Below are 25048 nucleotides of genomic sequence, written 5' to 3'. Positions count from 1 at the left end.
TCACACTACCACTGTATTGTATTTACACGTAATAAACACAAGGGTATCAATGGGTATATACAAGTCACATCTACATATGTTATGATATTTATTGTAATAGGCCGTATAAACCGTATAAAAACCACCAATACCGGGATCAATGGTATATACAGTCACACTACCAATGTTTTGTATTACCGTATAAACACAAGGGATCAATGGTATATACAGTTCACATCTGCAATCGTATTACTGTTATTACCGTATAAACACACGGTCAAGGGACAATCAAACGACCACTATGTTTAGTATAAACACTAGGGTCCAATGGTATATACAATCACACTATCAAATGTATTGTATTACCGTATAGAACACACAGGGATCAATGGTATATACAGTCACACTACCAATGTTATTATTGTATTTATCAGTAATAAACACAAGGGATCAATGGTATAATACACAAGTATTACCGAATAAACACAAGGGATCAATGGATACATATTACAGTCTCACCTATGTCTCACTACTACGGGTATGTATTGTATTACCAATGTATATACAGTCAACGTACCACGATAGTTAAGGTATAAACACAATGGTGATCACAATCACACTACTCCAAGGATCTTTGATCTTGAACGTAAGAAACAGGGATCACAGTCACTACCATGTATGTATTGTAATTACAAGCATCGTTTAGGACCTATACTCAAGGTATTTACAATCATACTACCAATGTATTACCATATAAACACAAGATCCATTGGAATATACATCAAGATCACACTACCATATGTATTATGTATACCGTATTTCAGTATAAACAAGGGGGCATCGGTATATCGAGTTCATGTATATTCATGTACTCTATAAGCGTATCTTTAATTGTATTTCACGTATATACACAAGGGATCTCAATGTATATACAGTCATACTAACAATAAGTAATTCTCTTAGTTCTCTAAACGTATCAAATCAAACTACCACTGTCTTTCCACCGGATACAAGGGATGGTACATCATCGTACAGTTCTCACTACCAATGTTTTATTGTAATTATAAACACAAGGGACCATGGTATTACAATCAAAACTACCACTGTTACCGTATAAACACAAGGGATCAATGGTAGTATACTCAGTCACGCTACCATTATTGTACCAGTATAAACACATGGGCATCAATGAGTATATACAGTACTACGCAATGTATTATTGTATTACCGTATAAACAATCAAACAAGGGATCAATGGTATATACACTTATCAATGTCATAAACACCAAGGGACAATACAGTCCTACCATTTATAATACCGTATAAACACAAGGACCAATCACGTATAATAACACAAGGGATCAATGGTATATACAATTCACACTACCAATGTATTTGTATTTCTCGTATAAACACAAAGGGATCAAATGGTAATATACAGTCACACTACCAATGTATTTTTATTACCAAGTAATATAACACACCAGGGATCACAATGGGTATATACAGTCACAGCACTACATTGTATTGTATTACAGTATAAACACAATGGATCAAGTACTATTACAACACATTACCACTGTATTTGGTATTACCGTATAAAACACAGGGATCAATTCGTATATACAGTCACACGTACCAATGTCGTGATTGTATTACAGTATAAACACAAGGAATCACTGGTATATTACAAGTCACACTACAAATGTATTGTATTACCGTATAAACACACAGGGATCAATGGTATATACACAGTCACACTACCAATGTATTGTATTCCACGCTAGACCACGTATAAACACACTAGGGGATCAATGGTATATAATACAGTCACACTACCATGTATGTATTGTATTATTACCGTATAAACATCCAAGGGTATCATTGGGATAATTTACAGTCACACTACCAATGTATTGTATTACCGTTTATAAAACTCTACACAAGGGATCAATATACAGGTACTATACAGTCCATTCATTACACTACCAATGTATTTCCGTATTCAATGTATTACATGCACACTACGTTTATAAGACACAAGATTCAGCGAGGGTATCCAATGGTATATATACACAAGTCAATGGTATATACACACTACCACTGTTACCGTTAGATAAACACAAGGGATCAATGGTTTAATCACCATTCACACTACCAATGTATTATTTGTGATTACCGTATAAACACAAGGGATCAATGGTTGTATATACAGTCACGAATACCAATGTATTATTGTGATTACCGTATAAAGTCCAAACAACTAGGGATCAATGGATCATGGTATATACAGTCACACTACCACTGTATTTCCGTATAAACAACAAACCACAACACAATGTATTGTATTACCGTATAAATGTTCAGTCCCACACTCCAGTATGTGTATCAATGGTATATACACCTAGTCCGTTAAACACAAGGGAATCAATGGTATATTACAATCACCTACCCATGTATTGTATTACCACGTATAAACACAAGGGATCGATGGGGATACAATCTCTCTACCATTGTATTATTGTATACCGTATATAACACTAGGGGATCAATCGGTATTTACTACACACTACCAATGTATTGTATTGTATTAACACACTAGGCCCACCAATCTTAATGTACATAACAAGGGGATAGTACAATGGTTCTCTTGTATTATTACAGTCACACTACACAATGTATGTATGACCGTATAAACACAAGTATGTAATATCCGTATAAACACACAGCGATCAGGGTATTCATTCTGGTATATAACAGTCACACTACCAATGTATTGTATTACCGTATAAATGAAACAAGGGATCACAATGGTATATTTCAGTCACAATACAATATGTTATTGTATTACGTAAAAAACAAGGGATCAATGGTATATACAATCACACTACGTAATGTATTGTATTACCGTATAAAAACAAGGATCAAGGGTATTTTTACATGTCACACTACTATGTATTGTATCTACCGTTATAAGCTCACAATGATATTATCATCACACTAATGTATTGTATTACCGTATAAACACAAGGGATCAATGGTATATACAGTCACACACTACCAATGTATATTTGTGTACCTCTTCACATACTAGACTATCCTCTCTGTTTATTAATCTATCACAAGGAGATCAATGGTATATACAGTCACACTATACAATGTATTCTGTATTACAGTTATAAACACAATGGATCAATGGTATTATTGTGTAATACAGTCACACATCATACCAATGTCATTAGTCTCTTACACGTATAAACACAAGGGATCAATGGTATATACAATTCACACTACCAATGTATTTTACCGTAAACACAGGTATAAAAATTTACAATTCACAGGACCAATGGTTTGTATTACAGTATACACAAAGGGTTACAAATGGTATATACATGTCACACTACCGTATTGATTACCGTATAACACAAAGGGAATCAATGGTATATACAGTCACACTACCAATGTATTGTATTACCGTATAAACACAACCTGGGCATCAATGGTATATACAGTCACACAAGTATTATTTTGTATTGACACTTATAATCACAAGGGTCACACTGCGTATACAGTCACACTACCAATGTATTGTATTACACGTATAAAACACAAGGAATCAATGTAAATATACAAGTCAACACTACTAATGGTATTGTATTTCATGGTATAAACAGTCACTATCTACTCTTCTTCTATCCAATGTTATTAAGATTTAAAGTCTCCTTTCTGTGTTCTATGTATAGGGTACGATATTTGGAATGGGCCGTATAAACGATACCTAAGATAGAACCATCCAAAAGAGACTCTTAATGTCTTTCACAATCTAGTAATTCTCTGTAGCTACAGTCACATAAAATTTCTGAATTATATCTAGTTTCGGAGTTTCCGAGTCTCTCTGGACTAGGAACACAAACGCCACTTGTATTTAGTCAATGGACGCGTTCCGGCTGATAAGCATATATATGGGGTTTTCCCGGTATGGAAACATAATTCGTTTTATTTATCCAGTTTGATCAATCGGGTATTTGAATACGTTACTGCGTATAATTCATGAACGGGGCAGGATTTTTAACGTAGTTGGTGACCGACGGCCCGATTCATACCACCTGTATTGTATTTGTGATAACTTGAGTATTCCTTAATCAGTTCACGTAAACACAAGGGATCAAGATTTTCAAAGTGTATATACAAAAATATAATCACATTCCTCAGAGGCTCACTTTACTAACGTTGTACCGCTCTCAATCTATTAGATTACCGTAGGAGTAAGTAACACAACATAAAACAACCCAAACGGGATCAATGGTATATACAGTCACACTATAGACCAATGTATTGTTTGTATTACCGTTTTATAACACACTCACCGACACACATCAACATGTAAACACATTGGATCAATGGTACATATACAGTCAGACACAGACAGTACCAATGTATTGTTATTACACACGTATATAACTCAGGTAGGTTCATTCCCGACACTTCAATGGTATATACACCACGTCACACGGATCGACCTTGGTTGATATGTCATTATACGATCAATTCACTAACTGACTGTAAAATATTTACCACAGTATAATCTACACAAGGGATCAACTTACTGGTATCTACTCGGCTCACACCAATTGTTTGTATACTCTGTACAAACTCTCCAAGGACATCTCTACTTGAGTATACTTATACTAGTCACTTCTCTCACCCTTCATGTATTTTTGTATATTCCGTATAACACTTAGGTATCTCACTCTGCGTATATATCTATCCTCTCAAACTAACAATGTATTGTATTAAAGTATAAACACAAGGATCAATGGTATATACAGGCAAACTACCAAGGGATTAGGGAGACCCGATTAACACAAGGATCAATGGGTAATATACACAACACACTACAATGTATGTATTACAGTAGAAACACAAGGGATCAATGGTATATACAGTCACACTACCAATGTATTGTATTACAGTATTAACACAAGGAATCAATTTAGGTACTCTCTCTTTACCAGTGCCTCACTCTATCACCAACTGTCTTAATCATAGTCTCATTCCGTGTCTAACACAAGGGATCAATGGTAATACAGGTCACACTACCATGTTATTGTTATTACAGTATAATCTCAAGAGACCAATGATGATATTTACTCTCACTCAGTCACACGACCAATGATGGGATGTCCGTATATACACAACGTTCAATGGTATATTACGTCACACCGACCAATGTAGGCTAGTGACCCGTAATAAAGACACAAGGGATCATTGGTATATAGCAGTCTTACTACCATGTATATTTGTATTAACCGTTTAACACTTGTTCATGTATATACTTTCTCACTACCACGGTATTGTATTACCGTATTAACACAAGGAGCAATGGTAAAAGACAATCATACCTACCAATGTATTGTATCTGACCGGATAAACACTAGATCAATGGTAGATACTATCACACTACCACTGTAATGTTATACCGTATAACACAAGGATCAATGGTATAATACAATCACACTACCGCAACTGTATTGTAATATTACGGGTTTAAAATCTACAAATATGATTCTCTATCGGATAATCACAATCTCACACGACCATGATATTAATTGATTACCGTATAAACACAAGGGATCAATGGGTATTTCCAAACACAGCTACCCAAGTAGTTATTACCGAGTATAAACACAAGGGGATCAATGGTTAGATACCAGTCCACACTACCACTGTATGTATTACCGATAAACACAAGGATCAATGATATATACAGGCACACACCAATTACGGTATTACCGTAGAAACACTAGGGAGCATGGTTGATACACTCACACTACCAAGGTATTGTATTACAGTATAAACAACAAGGGACAATGGTATATGACATCACCTAACAATGTATAGTGTATACCGTATAAACACTAAGGGACAATGGTATATACAGTCACACAACCAATGTAGTGTATACAGTATAAACACAGGATCAATGTAGAGACATCACACATCCAATGTATTATGTATGAACCCGTATTAGCAAATACATCAATGGTATATACAATCAACACTACCCAATGTAAGTGTTAGACTCGTATTAAAAACCAGGGGATCAATGGTATCAGTACATATCCACACATACCAATATATCCATTGTATTACCGTAGAAACACAAGGGATCAATGGTATATACAGTCACCACTACTACTCAATGAGTATATGTATACCGAGAAACCAATGAGATCAATGGAGAGACAATCACTAACTAACCAATGTATGAGTGTATGACCGGATGAACACAAGGGATCAATGGTATAAATACTAGTCACACTACCAATCTATTGTTATTACCGTATAAACACTATGGGATCAATGGATAAAGCAGTCTAACGACCAATATTATTGTATGGACCGATAAAACACAAGGGATCAATGGTATACAGTCACACTACCATATGGTAAATACAGTATTAAAACACAAGGATCATTGGTATACAGTCACCGTATAATGACACCAAGGGATCAATGTATGGTATATACAGATCACAAAACTACCACACTAGTATCTGTATTCTATACAGGTCACACTTCTAGCTACCAATATTGTATGACCGTATAAACACAATCGGATCACTTGGATCTATCTACAGTCACTCACTTACCACGGTAATTACCGTAAAAACACAGGGGATCAATTGTTCACATATCCTCACTAACCATGTATATACAGAAACGACACTATACAATGGTATTTGACTGTCACACCTACTATGTATTGTATTACTTATAAACGAAAAGGGATCATGGGAGATACATCACATCTACAAGGTATATCCATAAACACAGGATCAATGTATAGACAATCATAACCAAGGAATTGATATGACCGTAATAAACACAAGGGATCCAATGGAGTCTCTCACCTCTATCTTCTCTCCACTACCACTGGATGAACCGGAGAAACTTCAATGAGGAATAGAACAGGCACACTACCTAGGTATTAAATATACAATCATACCAGCCGTATAAACACAAGAATATCAGCAATGGTATCACGACTCAGGTCACATTTACATGTAAGAGAGTTATATATACAACGAAGAATTATTACAAGATTTGATGAGTAATTAGCATGGTAATGTTTTTATGTTTAGAGAGATACGTAAACCTGTAGGTAGATGCTACTTTGCTGGGACAGAGACGGCAACCCAGTGGTCAGGCTATATGGAGGGAGCTGTCCAGGCAGGGGAACGAGCGGCCAGAGAGGTACCTTATCTGTTTTAAGTTATATCTTTCTGTGCTGTCTCATATAAATGTAAGATCTGAACTGTTGGCTAATTGCCAGGTACTGACCGCTGGTCGGCGGTTTCCTTTAACAAACAAACCTGACACGTCCTTATATGACCGTGGGTGTTAATAGTACGTTAAACTAATAAAACCAAAATACAGTATTACGTGCATTGGGGAGCAAGAATTAAAACTTCAACAAGCTACAATTTCAAACCATTAAGTTTCAAAAATGTAGGTATATTTAAAACTTAGTTACACTGAATTAAGACCTATACTTCTGCCATTGTATACTTTTAGGGCTATAGAAAACAGAATCATGTTTTACGTGTTGTATTCTAATCAGGGTTGACAGAAATAGTTCTGTTCTCTTTACATCATTACATATTTTTATCACATAACTTTCAAACATCGTAATCAATCGGGTTTTGGAACCTTTTAAGGACATCTCGATCGTTGTTATACGCAAATGTGTCAATTATTAGAGATCTTTGATCATAGCTGGACGACTATACAGCAATAAACAGGGGGGGGGCGTCTCAAAGCTTACACGTGTATTAACAACAGATAATGCATATGATACATTGTGTTTAGTAATTATGATATATATTATGACATTTATATACAGTAGGCCTAACAATCCTGAAAAAAGGCCAAACCTTTTAATATCGAACGTTAATTGTTTTAAAAATAATTCAGATTCAATAAGATAGATTTCACTTATTTAATGTTATCTGATTAGTCATTGATAATATTTTTATGCCTAATCAGAAACATATATATACATATGTGTATATGTTTCTGGCCTAATACATAAGTGACACTCGTGCCAGCCAAATCTTCTCGCATTTCTAAACAAGTGGCGTGTACGGTAACGTAAGTTACGTCAAGAAATAATTGGAAATTCGTCAATAAACAAACTTCACAGCATTTTACGACCTGTTAGTACTTAAAAATATATATATTCATATTGACATCAGTATTTTTAATCTTATAATCACACTTCATAACAAAGACATTAAAATTCCGGTTACACACTTGATGGTCAATAAAATATATATTTGAGAAACACATATATATAACATCCCCCGCCAAACAAAAATTGGTCCCCAATTTTGAAATAAACCATCAAGTGAGTACTATACAAAAAACAATATTACATAAAAAGTACACTTTTCTTTACATTAGTTTACATCAAAATAAAAAGTAGACTATTATAAATGACATGCCTAGACAAAAAATCCATATTATTTTAGTATGGCAAATGCTTCACTATTTTAAATTCAATGTTATATAATGTAGGACAAAGGCAATCAAGATATATATTGGTAAAATGAGAAACTACTACAGACTACACTTACACACAAATCTCTTATATACTTACCTGAGCTGGCCAAGCTACAAGTATACTTTCACACTCTGATAAATTTTCTGTGCAATTGTCAAATTTATCACTATTATACCAGAAAACCCAACATTTCCATACAATAATCTGCAACAGTCAGATTAATTTAGAGTACTAGAAAATTTCAAAAATGGTTACAAAGTTTGGTACATTTTATCAAGCTCAACATCAAAAATTAACATATGAACCACACATTTAAATGACTGTCATATAAAAATAAATGTTTGTTCTGGCAATACTCAACTAACTGCTATATAATTGCAGTATCATCATGTAGCGTCCTAAGACCATGTGATTTAAAGTAATAGAGTAATTGACCATAGTAAAACTTACAAAATTTACAATATGAACCTGCCAGCTTTATATTTATCCCCGTCAGCCTTATCGTAGCTTTATATACGCGCTGACAAATATCTCAGCGTGGCCTTACAGTTCCCCAGAAATCATACAATTAAAATACATCAATATCAACGTATCACAGTAAAAACTATTACTACATGTAACATAAAGGCATATTTGCATATAATTCACACATTAAATAAAACATCCCTAAATCAATTCAACATTAATATACATGTACATGCTCATCCTTTAAATGTAATCCAAATAAGAAATGTTATCTACAGTAATGTCAGCAGAGATTTCGCTCTTGATTATGTAATAGTATTTTCTGACATAATTTATCTGAGATAAACAGTTAACATTTGGAAAACAATGATGTTGTGCAAAATGATTCACTAGCATATTCAAATACCAATGTTGACCAAAAAAATCATGGGCTTGACAAAAAGCATATTTAAACAGAGTAAATCTTAATGTATGTTGAATCATTAAAAAAATGTAAATATAAATTTTAAGAACCACAAATAAATCATCATTTTTTTTTTCAAATAAAAAAGATATTTTAAATCAACAAATGTTAAATGCAGTGTAGTCAATGTATGGCTGAATGTTCATTAGGCAATGCATCCAAAAGTCTAGTCATCTTTTCTGTAGTGTACACGAAACTTTCAAATCATAAACAGTTTTAATTGAACAATTAGGACAGCATATCACATCACACACAGAACAGTTTTAGGGAATATCTTGAATTTATCCGGAAAGCGGCTACTGAAGAGTGAAGAGGGTGCAGGTACGAAAAAACTGACAGGTGCGATTCTTCTTTTCCGTTCAGGATAATCTCGGGAAATCTATTGATATTGTTCGTGACTGATATCGATACTGAACATATATTGAAATTAACATGATCTTCAAATCGTCATTGGATATCATGTTGGTATCTTGACTTTACAAACTGTCCGATATTATACAGTATATCAAGCTGACTAAACTCTGTTTGCAGTTCGTGAAACTGCAGATCATATTTCTCAATCAGTTCTGATCTAATAATACATAGTCAAATAATAATATTGCGACTTCCTTGGTCATGGAATCATAAAGGTTTCAATCAGTTCCTTCTTAAATGCATGTGAACATGTAAAGTAAAAGTCTGACAAAATGTTGACACCGCCGAAATTTCAACATGGCGACACAAAGCGACAACACGTGCACGTGGTCCATCACCGACACACAGGTACAATACAGTTACAGTCACATCATGAGGCTTATCTAGCCTCCGCCAACACAGATGACGTTCATCCTGTAAAAATCGTCACTCACATCATCCCGGGTTTAGATTCTCCACCATGTCGTGTTTATAGTTATAATGTAGGGAATCGCTTGCAGTGAAACAAAAAGACGTCTGTCTTCTTCCAATATTTATTTTCAACTGCTACAGGTACATAACAATTTCCGGTGATGGCCAGACACATATTCCGGAATAGTACAAAATAACATACAAAGACATTAAAATTCCGGATACACACTTGATGGTCAATAAAAAATATATATTTGAGAAACACATATATATAACAAAATGTACAAAGCTGTCCTTACGTGTGATTGTTATACAAAGCTGTCCTTACGTGTGATTGTTATACAAAGCTGTCCTTACGTGTGATTGTTATACAAAGCTGTCCTTACGTGTGATTGTTATACAAATATACAAAGCAGTCCTTACGTGTGATTGTTATACAAAGCTGTTCTTACGTGTGATTGTTATACAAAGCTGTCCTTACGTGTGATTGTTATACAAATGTACAAAGCTGTCCTTACGTGTGATTGTTATACAAAGCTGTCCTTACGTGTGATTGTTATACAAAGCTGTCCTTACGTGTGATTGTTATACAAAGCTGTCCTTACGTGTGATTGTTATACAAATGTACAAAGCTGTCCTTACGTGTGATTGTTATACAAAGCTGTCCTTACGTGTGATTGTTATACAAATGTACAAAGCTGTCCTTACGTGTGATTGTTATACAAATCTGTCCTTACGTGTGATTGTTATACAAAGCTGTCCTTACGTGTGATTGTTATACAAATGTACAAAGCTGTCCTTACGTGTGATTGTTATACAAATGTACAAAGCTGTCCTTACGTGTGATTGTTATACAAAGCTGTCCTTACGTGTGATTGTTATACAAATGTACAAAGCTGTCCTTACGTGTGATTGTTATACAAATGTACAAAGCTGTCCTTACGTGTGATTGTTATACAAAGCTGTCCTTACGTGTGATTGTTATACAAATGTACAAAGCTGTCCTTACGTGTGATTGTTATACAAATGTACAAAGCTGTCCTTACGTGTGATTGTTATTCAAAGCTGTCCTTACGTGTGATTGTTATACAAAGCTGTCCTTACGTGTGATTGTTATACAAAGCTGTCCTTACGTGTGATTGTTATACAAAGCTGTCCTTACGTGTGATTGTTATACAAATGTACAAAGCTGTCCTTACGTGTGATTGTTATACAAAGCTGTCCTTACGTGTGATTGTTATACAAAGCTGTCCTTACGTGTGATTGTTATACAAATGTACAAAGCTGTCCTTACGTGTGATTGTTATACAAATGTACAAAGCTGTCCTTACGTGTGATTGTTATACAAATGTACAAAGCTGTCCTTACGTGTGATTGTTATACAAAGCTGTCCTTACGTGTGATTGTTATACAAAGCTGTCCTTACGTGTGATTGTTATACAAATGTACAAAGCTGTCCTTACGTGTGATTGTTATACAAAGCTGTCCTTACGTGTGATTGTTATACAAAGCTGTCCTTACGTGTGATTGTTATACAAATGTACAAAGCTGTCCTTACGTGTGATTGTTATACAAAGCTGTCCTTACGTGTGATTGTTATACAAAGCTGTCCTTACGTGTGATTGTTATACAAATATACAAAGCTGTCCTTACGTGTGATTGTTATACAAAGCTGTCCTTACGTGTGATTGTTATACAAAGCTGTCCTAACGTGTGATTGTTATACAAAGCTGTCCTTACGTGTGATTGTTATACAAATATACAAAGCAGTCCTTACGTGTGATTGTTATACAAAGCTGTTCTTACGTGTGATTGTTAATGTACAAAGCTGTCCTTACGTGTGATTGTTATACAAATGTACAAAGCTGTCCTTACGTGTGATTGTTATACAAAGCTGTCCTTACGTGTGATTGTTATACAAAGCTGTCCTTACGTGTGATTGTTATACAAAGCTGTCCTTACGTGTGATTGTTATACAAAGCTGTCCTTACGTGTGATTGTTATACAAATGTACAAAGCTGTCCTTACGTGTGATTGTTATACAAAGCTGTCCTTACGTGTGTGTTATACAAAGCTGTCCTTACGTGTATGTTATACAAAGCTGTTCTTTCGTGTGATTTTAATCACGTGCATGTGAACTTTGACACCAAAACAGAATCTTCGGGAGTCCCCCTCATTTATCACAAACCTAATATACTGCTGTATTTTTAATTACCTAATATCGCCGCAAGGTTATCAACTCTATCATTTGGCAAACTGCGGTAATTTTGTACGATTAACAATACTTTGATCATGTTCTGTGATCAGACACCGAAACTCTCGCTGTGTTAACTCTCATTCATTTATTTGGTGTAGATTCTCTGTGCCGAGAAACGTATACCAGAATCTGAGATATGGAAAGAAGAACCTGAAAATCAGGTATGTAACATTAATAGCATTTTGAGCCTAAGACGATTATCTCCCTTTGTTTAGTTTAAATAAGAAGGTATGATAAGCTATTCTTATCACCGTCATCTATAAAAAGATCTAAATAAAATACGTGATCGTCTGAAATTAGAGGCGATTGCTTAAGATTCAATCTTGGATAATCAAAACACCCCATACTCATAACCACTGAGAGCATTTGACATAGGATAATGGTATCAAACGTACTGTTATTAATTGGTGTCTTGAATTGTTTTATCGAAAAATGAGAAATATCACGTTTCCATGTGTTAAGTTGTACGTTTATGATAAAATAAATTGATATCTGATATTTTTGAAAATAACTCGCATTATTATTATTATTGTTACTGCCACTCGTATTATTATTATTGTTACTGCCACTCGTATTATTATTTCTGCCACTCGTATAATTATTACTGTCACTCGTATTATTATTATTACTGCCACTCTTATTATTATTATTACTGTCATTAGTAATTTATTATTATTACTGCCACTCTTATTATTATTATTACTGTCATAGTATTATTATTATTTCTGCCACTCGGATTATTATTATTATTACTGTCACTCGCATAATTATTATTATTACTGTCACTCGTATTATTATTATTACTGTCACTCGTATTATTATTATTACTGCCACTCCATATTATTATTATTACTGCCACTCGTATTATTATTATTACTGTCACTCGTATTATTATTATTACTGTCACTCGTATTATTATTATTATTACTGCCACGTATTATTATTATTACTGCCACTCGTATTATTATTACTGCCACTCGTATTATTATTATTACTGTCACTATATTATTATTACTGCCACTCGTATTATTATTATTATTACTGCCACTCGTATTATTATTATTACTGCCACTCGTATTATTATTATTACTGCCACTCGTATTATTATTATTACTGCCACTCGTATTATTATTATTACTGCCACTCGTATTATTATTATTACTGCCACTCGTATTATTATTATTACTGCCACTCGTATTATTATTATTACTGCCACTCGTATTATTATTATTACTGCCACTCGTATTATTATTATTACTGCCACTCGTATTATTATTATTACTGCCACTCGTATTATTATTATTACTGCCACTCGTATTATTATTATTACTGCCACTCGTATTATTATTATTACTGCCACTCGTATTATTATTATTACTGTCACTCGTATTATTATTATTACTGTCACTCGTATTATTATTATTACTGTCACTGTCACTCGTATTATTATTATTACTGCCACTCGTATTATTATTATTACTGTCACTCGTATTATTATTATTACTGCCACTCGTATTATTATTATTACTGCCACTCGTATTATTATTATTACTGCCACTCGTATTATTATTATTACTGTCACTCGTATTATTATTATTACTGTCACTCGTATTATTATTATTACTGTCACTCGTATTATTATTATTACTGTCACTCGTATTATTATTATTACTGTCACTCGTATTATTATTATTACTGTCACTCGTATTATTATTATTACTGTCACTCGTATTATTTTATTATTACTGTCACTCGTATTATTATTATCACTGCCACTCGTATTATTATTATTACTGCCACTCGTATTATTATTATTACTGTCACTCGTATTATTATTATTACTGTCATTCGTATTATTATTATTACTGTCACTCGTATTATTATTATTACTGTCACTCGTATTATTATTATTACTGCCACTCGTATTATTATTACTGTCACTCGTATTATTATTATTATTATTACTGTCACTCGTATTATTATTATTACTGTCACTCGTATTATTATTATTACTGCCACTCGTATTATTATTATTATTACTGCCACTCGTATTATTATTATTACTGCCACTCGTATTATTATTATTACTGCCACTCGTATTATTATTATTACTGCCACTCGTATTATTATTATTACTGCCACTCGTATTATTATTATTATTACTGCCACTCGTATTATTATTATTATTACTGCCACTCGTATTATTATTATTACTGCCACTCGTATTATTATTATTACTGCCACTCGTATTATTATTATTACTGTCACTCGTATTATTATTATTACTGCCACTCGTATTATTATTATTACTGTCACTCGTATTATTATTATTACTGCCACTCCACTCGTATTATTATTATTACTGCCACTCGGATTATTATTATTACTGTCACTCGTATTATTATTATTACTGTCACTCGTATTATATTATTATTATATTACTGTCACTCGTATTATTATTATTAACTGCCACTCGTATTATTATTATTACTGTCACTCGTATTATTATTATTATTACTGTCACTCGTATTATTATTATTATTACTGCCACTCGTATTATTATTATTACTGTCACTCGTATTATTATTATTACTGTCACTCGTATTATTATTATTACTGTCACTCGTATTATTATTATTACTGCCACTCGTATTATTATTATTATTACTGTCACTCGTATTATTATTATTATTACTGCCACTCGTATTATTATTATTACTGTCACTCGTATTATTATTATTACTGCCACTCGTATTATTATTATTACTGCCACTCGTATTATTATTATTACTGTCACTCGTATTATTATTATTACTGTCACTCGATTATTATTATTACTGTCACTCGTATTATTATTATTACTGTCACTCGTATTATTATTATTACTGCCACTCGTATTATTATTATTACTGTCACTCGTATTATTATTAATTACTGTCACTCGTATTATTATTATTACTGTCACTCGTATTATTATATTACTGTCACTCGTATTATTATTATTACTGTCACTCGTATTATTATTATTACTGTCACTCGTATTATTATTATTACTGCCACTCGTATTATTATTATTACTGCCACTCGTATTATTATTATTACTGCCACTCGTATTATTATTATTACTGTCACTCGTATTATTATTATTATTACTGTCACTCGTATTATTATTATTACTGTCACTCGTATTATTATTATTATTACTGCCACTCGTATTATTATTATTATTACTGCCACTCGTATTATTATTATTACTGCCACTCGTATTATTATTATTACTGCCACTCGTATTATTATTATTACTGCCACTCGTATTATTATTATTACTGTCACTAGTATTATTATTATTACTGTCACTCGTATTATTATTATTACTGCCACTCGTATTATTATTATTACTGCCACTCGTATTATTATTATTATTGCCACTCGTATTATTATTATTACTGTCACTCGTATTATTATTATTACTGCCACTATTATTGCCACTCATTTTATTATTACTGCACTCGTATTATTATTATTACTGCCACTCGTATTATTATTATTACTGCCACTCGTATTATTATTATTACTGCCACTCGTATATTATTATTATTACTGCACTCGTATTATTATTATTACTGCCACTCGTATTATTATTATTACTGCACTCGTATTATTATTATTACTGCCACTCGTATTATTATTATTACTGCACTCGTATTATTATTATTACTGTCACTCGTATTATTATTATTACTGCCACTCGTATTATTATTATTACTGTCACTCGTATTATTATTTTACTGTCACTCGTATTATTATTATTACTGTCACTCGTATTATTATTATTACTGTCACTGTATTATTATTATTACTGTCACTCGTATTATTATTATTACTGTCACTCGTATTATTATTATATTACTGCCACTCGTATTATTATTATTAACTGTCACTCGTATTATTATTATTACTGTCACTCGTATTATTATTATTATTATTACTGCCACTCGTATTATTATTATTACTGCCACTCGTATTATTATTATTATTACTGTCACTCGTATTATTATTTATTATTACTGCCACTCGTATTATTATTATTACTGTCACTCGTATTATTTATTATTACTGCCACTCGCATTATTATTATTATTACTGCCACTCGTATTATTATTATTACTGCCACTCGTATTATTATTATTACTGCCACTCGTATTATTATTATTACTGCACTTATTATTATTATTACTGCCACTCGTATTATTATTATTACTGTCACTCGTATTATTATTATTATTACTGTCCACTCGTATTATTATTATTACTGCCACTCGTATTATTATTATTACTGCCACTCGTATTATTATTATTACTGCCACTCGTATTATTATTACTGTCACTCGTATTATTATTATTACTGCCACTCGTATTATTATTATTATTACTGTCACTCGTATTATTATTATTACTGTCACTCGTATTATTATTATTACTGCCACTCGTATTATTATTATTATTACTGTCACTCGTATTATTATTATTACTGCCACTCGTATTATTATTATTATTACTGCACTCGTATTATTATTATTACTGTCACTCGTATTATTATTATTACTGTCACTCGTATTATTATTATTACTGTCACTCGTATTATTATTATTACTGCACTCGTATTATTATTATTACTGTCACTCGTATTATTATTATTACTGTCACTCGTATTATTATTATTACTGTCACTCGTATTATTATTATTACTGTCACTCGTATTATTATTATTACTGTCACTCGTATTATTATTATTACTGTCACTCGTATTATTATTATTACTGTCACTCGTATTATTATTATTACTGTCACTCGTATTATTATTATTACTGTCACTCGTATTATTATTATTACTGTCACTCGTATTATTATTATTACTGTCACTCGTATTATTATTATTACTGTCACTCGTATTATTATTATTACTGTCACTCGTATTATTATTTTACTGCACTCGTATTATTATTATTACTGTCACTCGTATTATTTATTATTACTGTCACTCGTATTATTATTATTATTACTGTCACTCGTATTATTATTATTACTGTCACTCGTATTATTATTATTACTGCCACTCGTATTATTATTATTACTGCCACTCGTATTATTATTATTACTGCCACTGGTATTATTATTATTACTGTCACTCGTATTATTATTATTACTGCCACTCGTATTATTATTATTATTATTACTGCCACTCGGGCCTATTATTATTATTATTACTGCCACTCGTATTATTATTATTACTGCCACTCGTATTATTATTATTACTGCCACTCGTATTATTATTACTGCCACTCGTATTATTATTATTACTGCCACTCGTATTATTATTACTGCCACTCGTATTATTATTACTGTCACTCGTATTATTATTATTACTGCCACTCGTATTATTATTATTACTGCCACTCATATTAATATTATTACTGCCACTCGTATTAATATTATCACTGCAACTCGTATTATTATTACGTCCACTCGTATTATAATTATTACTGCCACTCGGATTATTATTATTACTGCCACTCGTGTCTTGCTATCACTCTCGATCGTCATATCACGACACTTACAGTTACCATTATTACTTGAATTTTTCTATTCCTATAATTCACACAATATATTTTTTATCTTGTTAGTTTTTCTTAATTTAATAGAATGTTTTTGTTTAAACTAGCGTCTATTACTGTATTTCAGCATGTCAAGGCGAGGCCTTTCCATTCGACGTTCTGGGAGAGAAACGCCCCTTCCGTTCCCGCCTTCCTCACTATGATTGGCGTGACGTCATTACTAACGGCTGCAGCTGCTGGAGCAGCCGCCTTCTTTCACTTCAACAAGAAATAATGTTATTGAAACAAAATTATTTTTTATGAAAATATTCTAGGAACGAACCCTATTTTTGATAATAAATGATCATCAGTGTGTTAGATTTTCCGTATTGGTCATTCTTAATTACTTATGATTTTGAATCTTGAATATGCTTAGCTTTTTGTGTTGAAATCGTTATCCATAAAATACATGATCTATAAATAAAATAGCACTCCATTAACCGCCCATCCCCTTCAAACACAAGTTTCTGTACGAAAACAATTTATTAACATTTGTTTTTTCTTGTTTTGTAATCTTTTATGATTATTGTGAAAATTTACTATTCAACTTGAACGATCTGATTTCAGTGGAGAAAAAGAAGACGTAATCTCACACTCAGTTCAGACATCGTCCATAAGGGTCTGCTTATAAGAATGTATTAATTCAAATTATGCTTATATTGTATTGCTTTATAGTATTATTTTAATATTGTATTATTTTATAGTATTATTTTAATATTGTATTACTTTATAGTATTATTGTAATATTTTATTACTTTATAGTATTATTGTAATATTTTATTACTATACCATTATTGTAATATTGTATTACTTTAAAGTAGTGTTGTAATATGGTATTACTTGATAGTATTACTGTAATATTGTATTACTTTAAAGTAGTATTGTATTACTTAATAGTATTATTGAGTTATGCTGTTTGTTGTCTATTTATACACTTAAAGCCAAAAAAGTCCATAATTTTATAAATAGAAAATAAATCAGTGCTGTCAGATGAAGCTCCATTGTGTATTTAAAATGATAGCGAATTAAACCTTTTTTTCTTTTGAAAATAACCAGAATTGCTTTCTTCAATCAAGTGGTGACACGGGAATATTTCAAATTAATACAAATACTTGAGTTTAAGTAAAAATGCGTACTGTGTACACGACCTTGTGTAATCTCTACTAAATTCAACACAATGTTCTAATACGTATTCTGATTGTTTTTGTCATTGCTTTAATTATTTGTTTACAATCTTCAATAGGTTATCGTATTGACTTTAAAGCTATTTGACACTAGGAAAATTAGTATTTTGGAATTTAGTAATAAAGTTTTATGATTCCATGCACTGTTACCCAAGCGTTTGTACCGCCAGTATGTGCAAATGTCCCTTTGTCTTCCTCTCTTTATCACTAAAAGCTCAATTGTGAGTATTTTCTCGAACGTGCGGATGTATTACTGGTTACAATAACCTTATGTCGACAAACACTGTATTCTCTGACCATTTAATTAAAAACACGTGATTTTAATACAACGTCAAATGAAGGACAATATTAACAAATGACGGTAAAATTAGAACGTTATTTCCAAACCAGCTTTACTGTAAATGCCTTTACGTAATCATCTATTGACATTTTTATTTGTGATTTAAATCAATCAACAAAATAATGAAAGACTATTGTAAAAAAAAAGTGATATATGTTTATGTAGCGAAGAAGAAATAACATAAAGCAGCTAGTCCTAAATAATGTGAAGATGTAGTAATGCTGCTATTGTTCGTGTTGTTAAAAAGAAAACAACTATACTGTTTGTATATTGAATAATTATGTAATTGGCATTTTGTTTAAATTGTTGTTTTTATGATTTTATATAACTGAATCATTTGTTTAAATAGTTGATCCTTATACGTCAAATACTTGTGCTTTGTTATAAATCCAAGTGATATAGAAATAAAATTATTTAATAATGATTAAAAATCTTCTTATGAATGAGTTTGTTGAAGTTGTTATTAAAGACGTGAAGTGTAGCGTTATTCAATCAACCGTGGGTGTCTGACGATGTGATAAGTGAATTGTAGCGTTGTTCAATCAACCGTGGGTCTCTGACGATGTGATAAGTGAATTGAAGCGTTATTCAATCAACCATGGGTCTCTGACGATGTGATAAGTGAATTGTAGCGTTATTCAATCAACCGTGGGTCTCTGACGATGTGATAAGTGAATTGTAGCGTTATTCAATCATCCGTAGGTCTCTGACGATGTGATAGGTGAATTGTAGCGTTATTCAATCAACCGTGGGTGTCTGACGATGTGATAAGTGAAGTGTAGCGTTATTCAATCAACCGTGGGTGTCTGACGATGTGATAAGTGAAGTGTAGCGTTATTCAATCAACCGTGGGTCTCTGACGATGTGATAAGTGAATTGTAGCGTTATTCAATCATCCGTAGGTCTTTGACGATGTGATAAGTGAAGTATAGCGTTATTCAATCATCCATGTAGTGTAGCGTTGCTCAATCAACCGTGGGTGTCTGACGATGTGAAAAATGTAGTGTAGCGTTATTCAATCATCCATGAATGTAGCATTGTGCAATCAACCGTGAATCTCCGACGATGCAATAAGTGTAGTGTAGCGTTTTTCAATCAACCATGACTCTCCGACGATGTGACAAGTGTAGTTTAGCGTTGTTCAAACAACCATGAATCTCCGACAATGTGACAAGTGTAGCGTAGCGTTGTTCAATCGACCGTAAATCTTCGACAATGTGATAAGTGTAGTGTAGCGTTGTTTTATCAACCGTGAATCTCCGACGATGTGACAAGTGTAGTGTAGCTTGCTCAATCAACCATGGGTCTCTTGCGGTGTGATTAGTGAAGTACAGCGGTGTGCAATCAACCTTGAATCTACGACAATGTGATAAGTGTAGTGTAGCGTTGTTTAATCAACCGTGAATCTCCGACGATGTGACAAGTGTAGTGTAGCGTTGCTCAATCAACCATGGGTCTCTGGCGGTGTGATTAGTGAAGTATAGCGTTGTGCAATCAACTTTGAATCTCCGACGATGTGGTAAGTGTAGTGTAGCGTTGTTCAATCAACCATGAATCTCCGACGATGTGACAAGTGTAGTGTAGCGTTGTTCAATTAGCCGTGAATCTCCGACGATGAGACAAATGTAGTGAAGCGTTGCTCAATCAACCGTGGGTCTCTGACGATTTGATAAGTGTAGTGTAGTGTAGTCAACCGTGAATCTCCGAGGATTTACCACATTTCTGATCGTTACAGTTTAGATACTGTAAATCATTTTGTGGCGTTGACTTAACTTCATACTTGTGTTAATGTCACTTTTTTCTTGCGGTATAATTCTACTATTTCTAATATTCTAATATTTACGATTTCTATTTTTTTTTTTTTTTTTTTTTTTTTTTTTTTGCGAAATTAAGTGGAAGATATAAGGTTGTTCCATTACTCAAATGGTGAGGAATACAATACCGACTACATACCAGGACGTTATTTGAACAAGCTCACAATAAGTGTTGCAAGCAACACACGTCCCCTGCCGTCAATTGGATTTTATTATCTATGGCAAGTCAATTTTGCTTAGTTATGCTATTATTGTATGGAGTTTGAACAAATTCTGTTGATGTGTTCTCAAGTTATCATCCGGAAACTAAAATTTGTGAAACATTTTTTTTTAGTAACAGTGACCTTTGTAGTTGATCTTTTGACCCCAAATGCTATCCCAGTCTGTATTTTCCTATGCCCTATCATGATATTGTGTAAAGTTTGATCAAAATTCATCAAGACCTTCTCAAGTTATCATCTGGAAACCAAATCCGGACAGACAGACAAACCGGGACAAACACTATATAGCCCCCTCCGGCTTCACCGGCTCGGGCACCACCGGTTCGGGCACCACCGGCTCGGGCACTATTTCGCCCGTCTCTCACACGGAATTATCTCCCCTTTCGATTGTTCAAACAATGACGGACAAAGAGTAAACGTATTTTTTTACTCATCGCAAGTTTAACTAATATTTACCTCATAGTAGCCAATCTCGATTTTTCGTAGCCAATCTCGATTTTTCGGAATAATAAACAATTGATGTCCCCGGTGCCAGTGTGATATTATATAAATACTACCTGAATTAGAGGATGACAGTGCCTAGTGTCACCCCGAGGATATTCCGAGGGGTGACACTAGGCACTGTCACCCTCTAATGCAGGTAGTATTTATTTTATTATACCAAAAGTCTAGAAACTAAACTACTTTTCAAGTATTTGCAATCTATTGAAACATTTGATTTTAGCAAAAGTCGAACAGTCACTGTCGGCAGTAAAATAGCGTATGATCAACTTCTACTCCGTAGCGTTAACTATCATTGCATTATAAAAAAGAATACTCACAATCAGCATTTAGTGAAAATTCGTGTTGTCTTGTCTCCTGCGTTTGTTAAAAACGTTTTTGTAAATCTCAATAAAATTTTTGTTTCGTCCCGTCGTCTGTTTACAAGATTAGCAACGTCACGAAGACGCTTAAAATCGCATGTCTTCCGTTTACCTAATCACCGACGGGTTCATAAAAACCAACATATAGTGCTTGGACGGTAAGCGAAAAGGTGTGAACGCAAAGCTCCGTCCTTAATTTGAAAAAAAAAGATATTGATAAATAGAATAATTTGGCAAAACTATTGCTAAATAGCTCCTGATAAATTTTGAAGCGTCGCTTCAAAAAATCAAAGATGGCGTCGAAAAAAGAAACGAGTGCGCATCTTTTTCGGGCGGTTAATATTTTGCACTGTCAAAATACACTATCACTCGTTGCTAGGGGGTTGCTACGAACGTGTCTATTGTTTCCTATTGTTCTAATGTTACCTGCCGTGTGATAGTGTAAAATACCAAATATCTCTCGACCAATCAGAATGCAGGATTCTCACTTGAGGTATAATAAGAAGGTTTATTTACCCTCGGACGTAATATTTCCCTCGGAAAATATTACACTTTCAGGCAAATAAACCAATAAGCCATGGGGCCGCTATAACTGGCTTATTTTACGGACACAAGGTTTCCACCTGATTGTGTATTTACCAAGGTCAGTGTTTCACCCGAGATAACCTTGTCTGCTCGAGTGTATTTCCGAACAACACTATCAAATTGATATACAAGCGAAGGTAAGTTTGAATTTATTGATACATGGTAACACTGATTAGCTTTTCTGAAGAAAAAATATATAAAGTGATAGTACACAGTGTAATAGTCAGGAAAATATGTATACACTGTAATAGTCAGGAAAACATGTATACCCTGTAATAGTCAGGAAATATGTATACACTGTAATAGTCAGGAAATATGTATACACTGTAAAATATATACACATTGTAATAGTCAGGAAATATATACACATTGTAATAGTCAGTAAAATATATACACATTGTAATAGTCAAGAAAATATGAACACATTGTAATAGTCAGGAAAATATGTATACACTGTAATAGTCAGGAAATATGTACACACTGTAATAGTCAGGAAACTATGTATGCACTGTAAAATATGTATACACTGTAATAGTCGGGAAAATATGTATACACTGTAATAGTCAGGAAACTATGTATACACTGTAAAATATATACACATTGTAATAGTCAGGAAATATATACACATTGTAATAGTCAGTAAAATATATACACATTGTAATAGTCAGGAAAATATGAACACATTGTAATAGTCAGGAAAATATGTATATACTGTAATAGTCAGGAAATATGTACACACTGTAATAGTCAGGAAACTATGTATGCACTGTAAAATATATACACATTGTAATAGTCAAGAAAATATATACACATTGTAATAGTCAAGAAAATATGAACACATTGTAATAGTCAGGAAAATATGTATATACTGTAATAGTCAGGAAATATGTACACACTGTAATAGTCAGGAAACTATGTATGCACTGTAAAATATGTATACACTGTAATAGTCAGGAAAACATGTATACACTGTAATAGTAAGGAAATATGTATACACTGTAATAGTCAGGAAAATATGAACACATTGTAATAGTCAGGAAAATATGAACACATTGTAATAGTCAGGAAAATATGAACACATTGTAATAGTCAGGAAATATTATACACTGTCATAATCGGGAAAATATGTATACACTGTAATAGTCAGGAAACTGTATACACTGTAAAATATGTATACACTGTAATAGTCGGGGAAATATGTATACACTGTAAAATATGTATACACTGTAATAGTCAGGAAAATATGTATACACTGTAATAGTCAGGAAAATATGCATACACTGTAATAGTCAGGAAATATGTATACACTGTAATAGTCAGGAAAATATGTATACACTGTAATAGTCAGGAAAATATGCATACACTGTAATAGTCAGGAAATATGTATACACTGTAATAGTCAGGAAAATATGTATACCCTGTAATAGTCAGGAAAATATGTATACACTGTAATAGTCAGGAAATATGTATACACTGTAATAGTCAGGAAACTATGTATACCCTGTAAAATATGTTTACATTGTAATAGTCAGGAAAATATGTATACACTGTAAAATATGTTTACATTGTAATAGTGTAAAATATGTTTACAGGAAAATATGTATACACTGTAGCATGTAGTCAGAAAAACATGTATACATTTTAACAAGATATCAATGTACATTCATAGGTTACTTGATGAAGTAATCAAGACTATAGAGTTTTTGATGAAAACACTTGAACACACGTACAAAGAGGCGGTGCATAATGTGTTAGATTTGAATAAGATGCACATCAATAAATGTATTATTGATATCTTAATCATCCTATAATCCCATTTCGTCGTGCAATGT

The 25048-nt window shown here is 32.7% G+C and overlaps 1 protein-coding gene across 2 annotated transcripts in view; it reads left to right on the top strand.

Annotated features, from left to right (window-relative positions):
* LOC138306828 (amine oxidase [flavin-containing]-like) overlaps window positions 1-20176 on the top strand; it is a 76774-nt gene extending 56598 nt beyond the window's left edge. For both annotated transcript variants that reach the window (XM_069247314.1, XM_069247313.1), the window contains exons 13-15: window positions 7125-7236; window positions 12654-12716; window positions 18298-20176. In XM_069247314.1, the coding sequence (XP_069103415.1) occupies window positions 7125-7236; window positions 12654-12716; window positions 18298-18444 (322 nt within the window). In that variant the 3' untranslated portion in view covers window positions 18445-20176. The remainder of the gene's footprint in view (window positions 1-7124; window positions 7237-12653; window positions 12717-18297) is intronic.
* Window positions 20177-25048: the final 4872 nt, after the last annotated feature.

This window comes from Argopecten irradians, chromosome 14 (genome assembly GCF_041381155.1).
Source record: "Argopecten irradians isolate NY chromosome 14, Ai_NY, whole genome shotgun sequence".
Lineage (NCBI taxonomy): Eukaryota > Metazoa > Mollusca > Bivalvia > Pectinida > Pectinidae > Argopecten > Argopecten irradians.
This window is presented reverse-complemented; position numbering and strand designations above follow the sequence as displayed.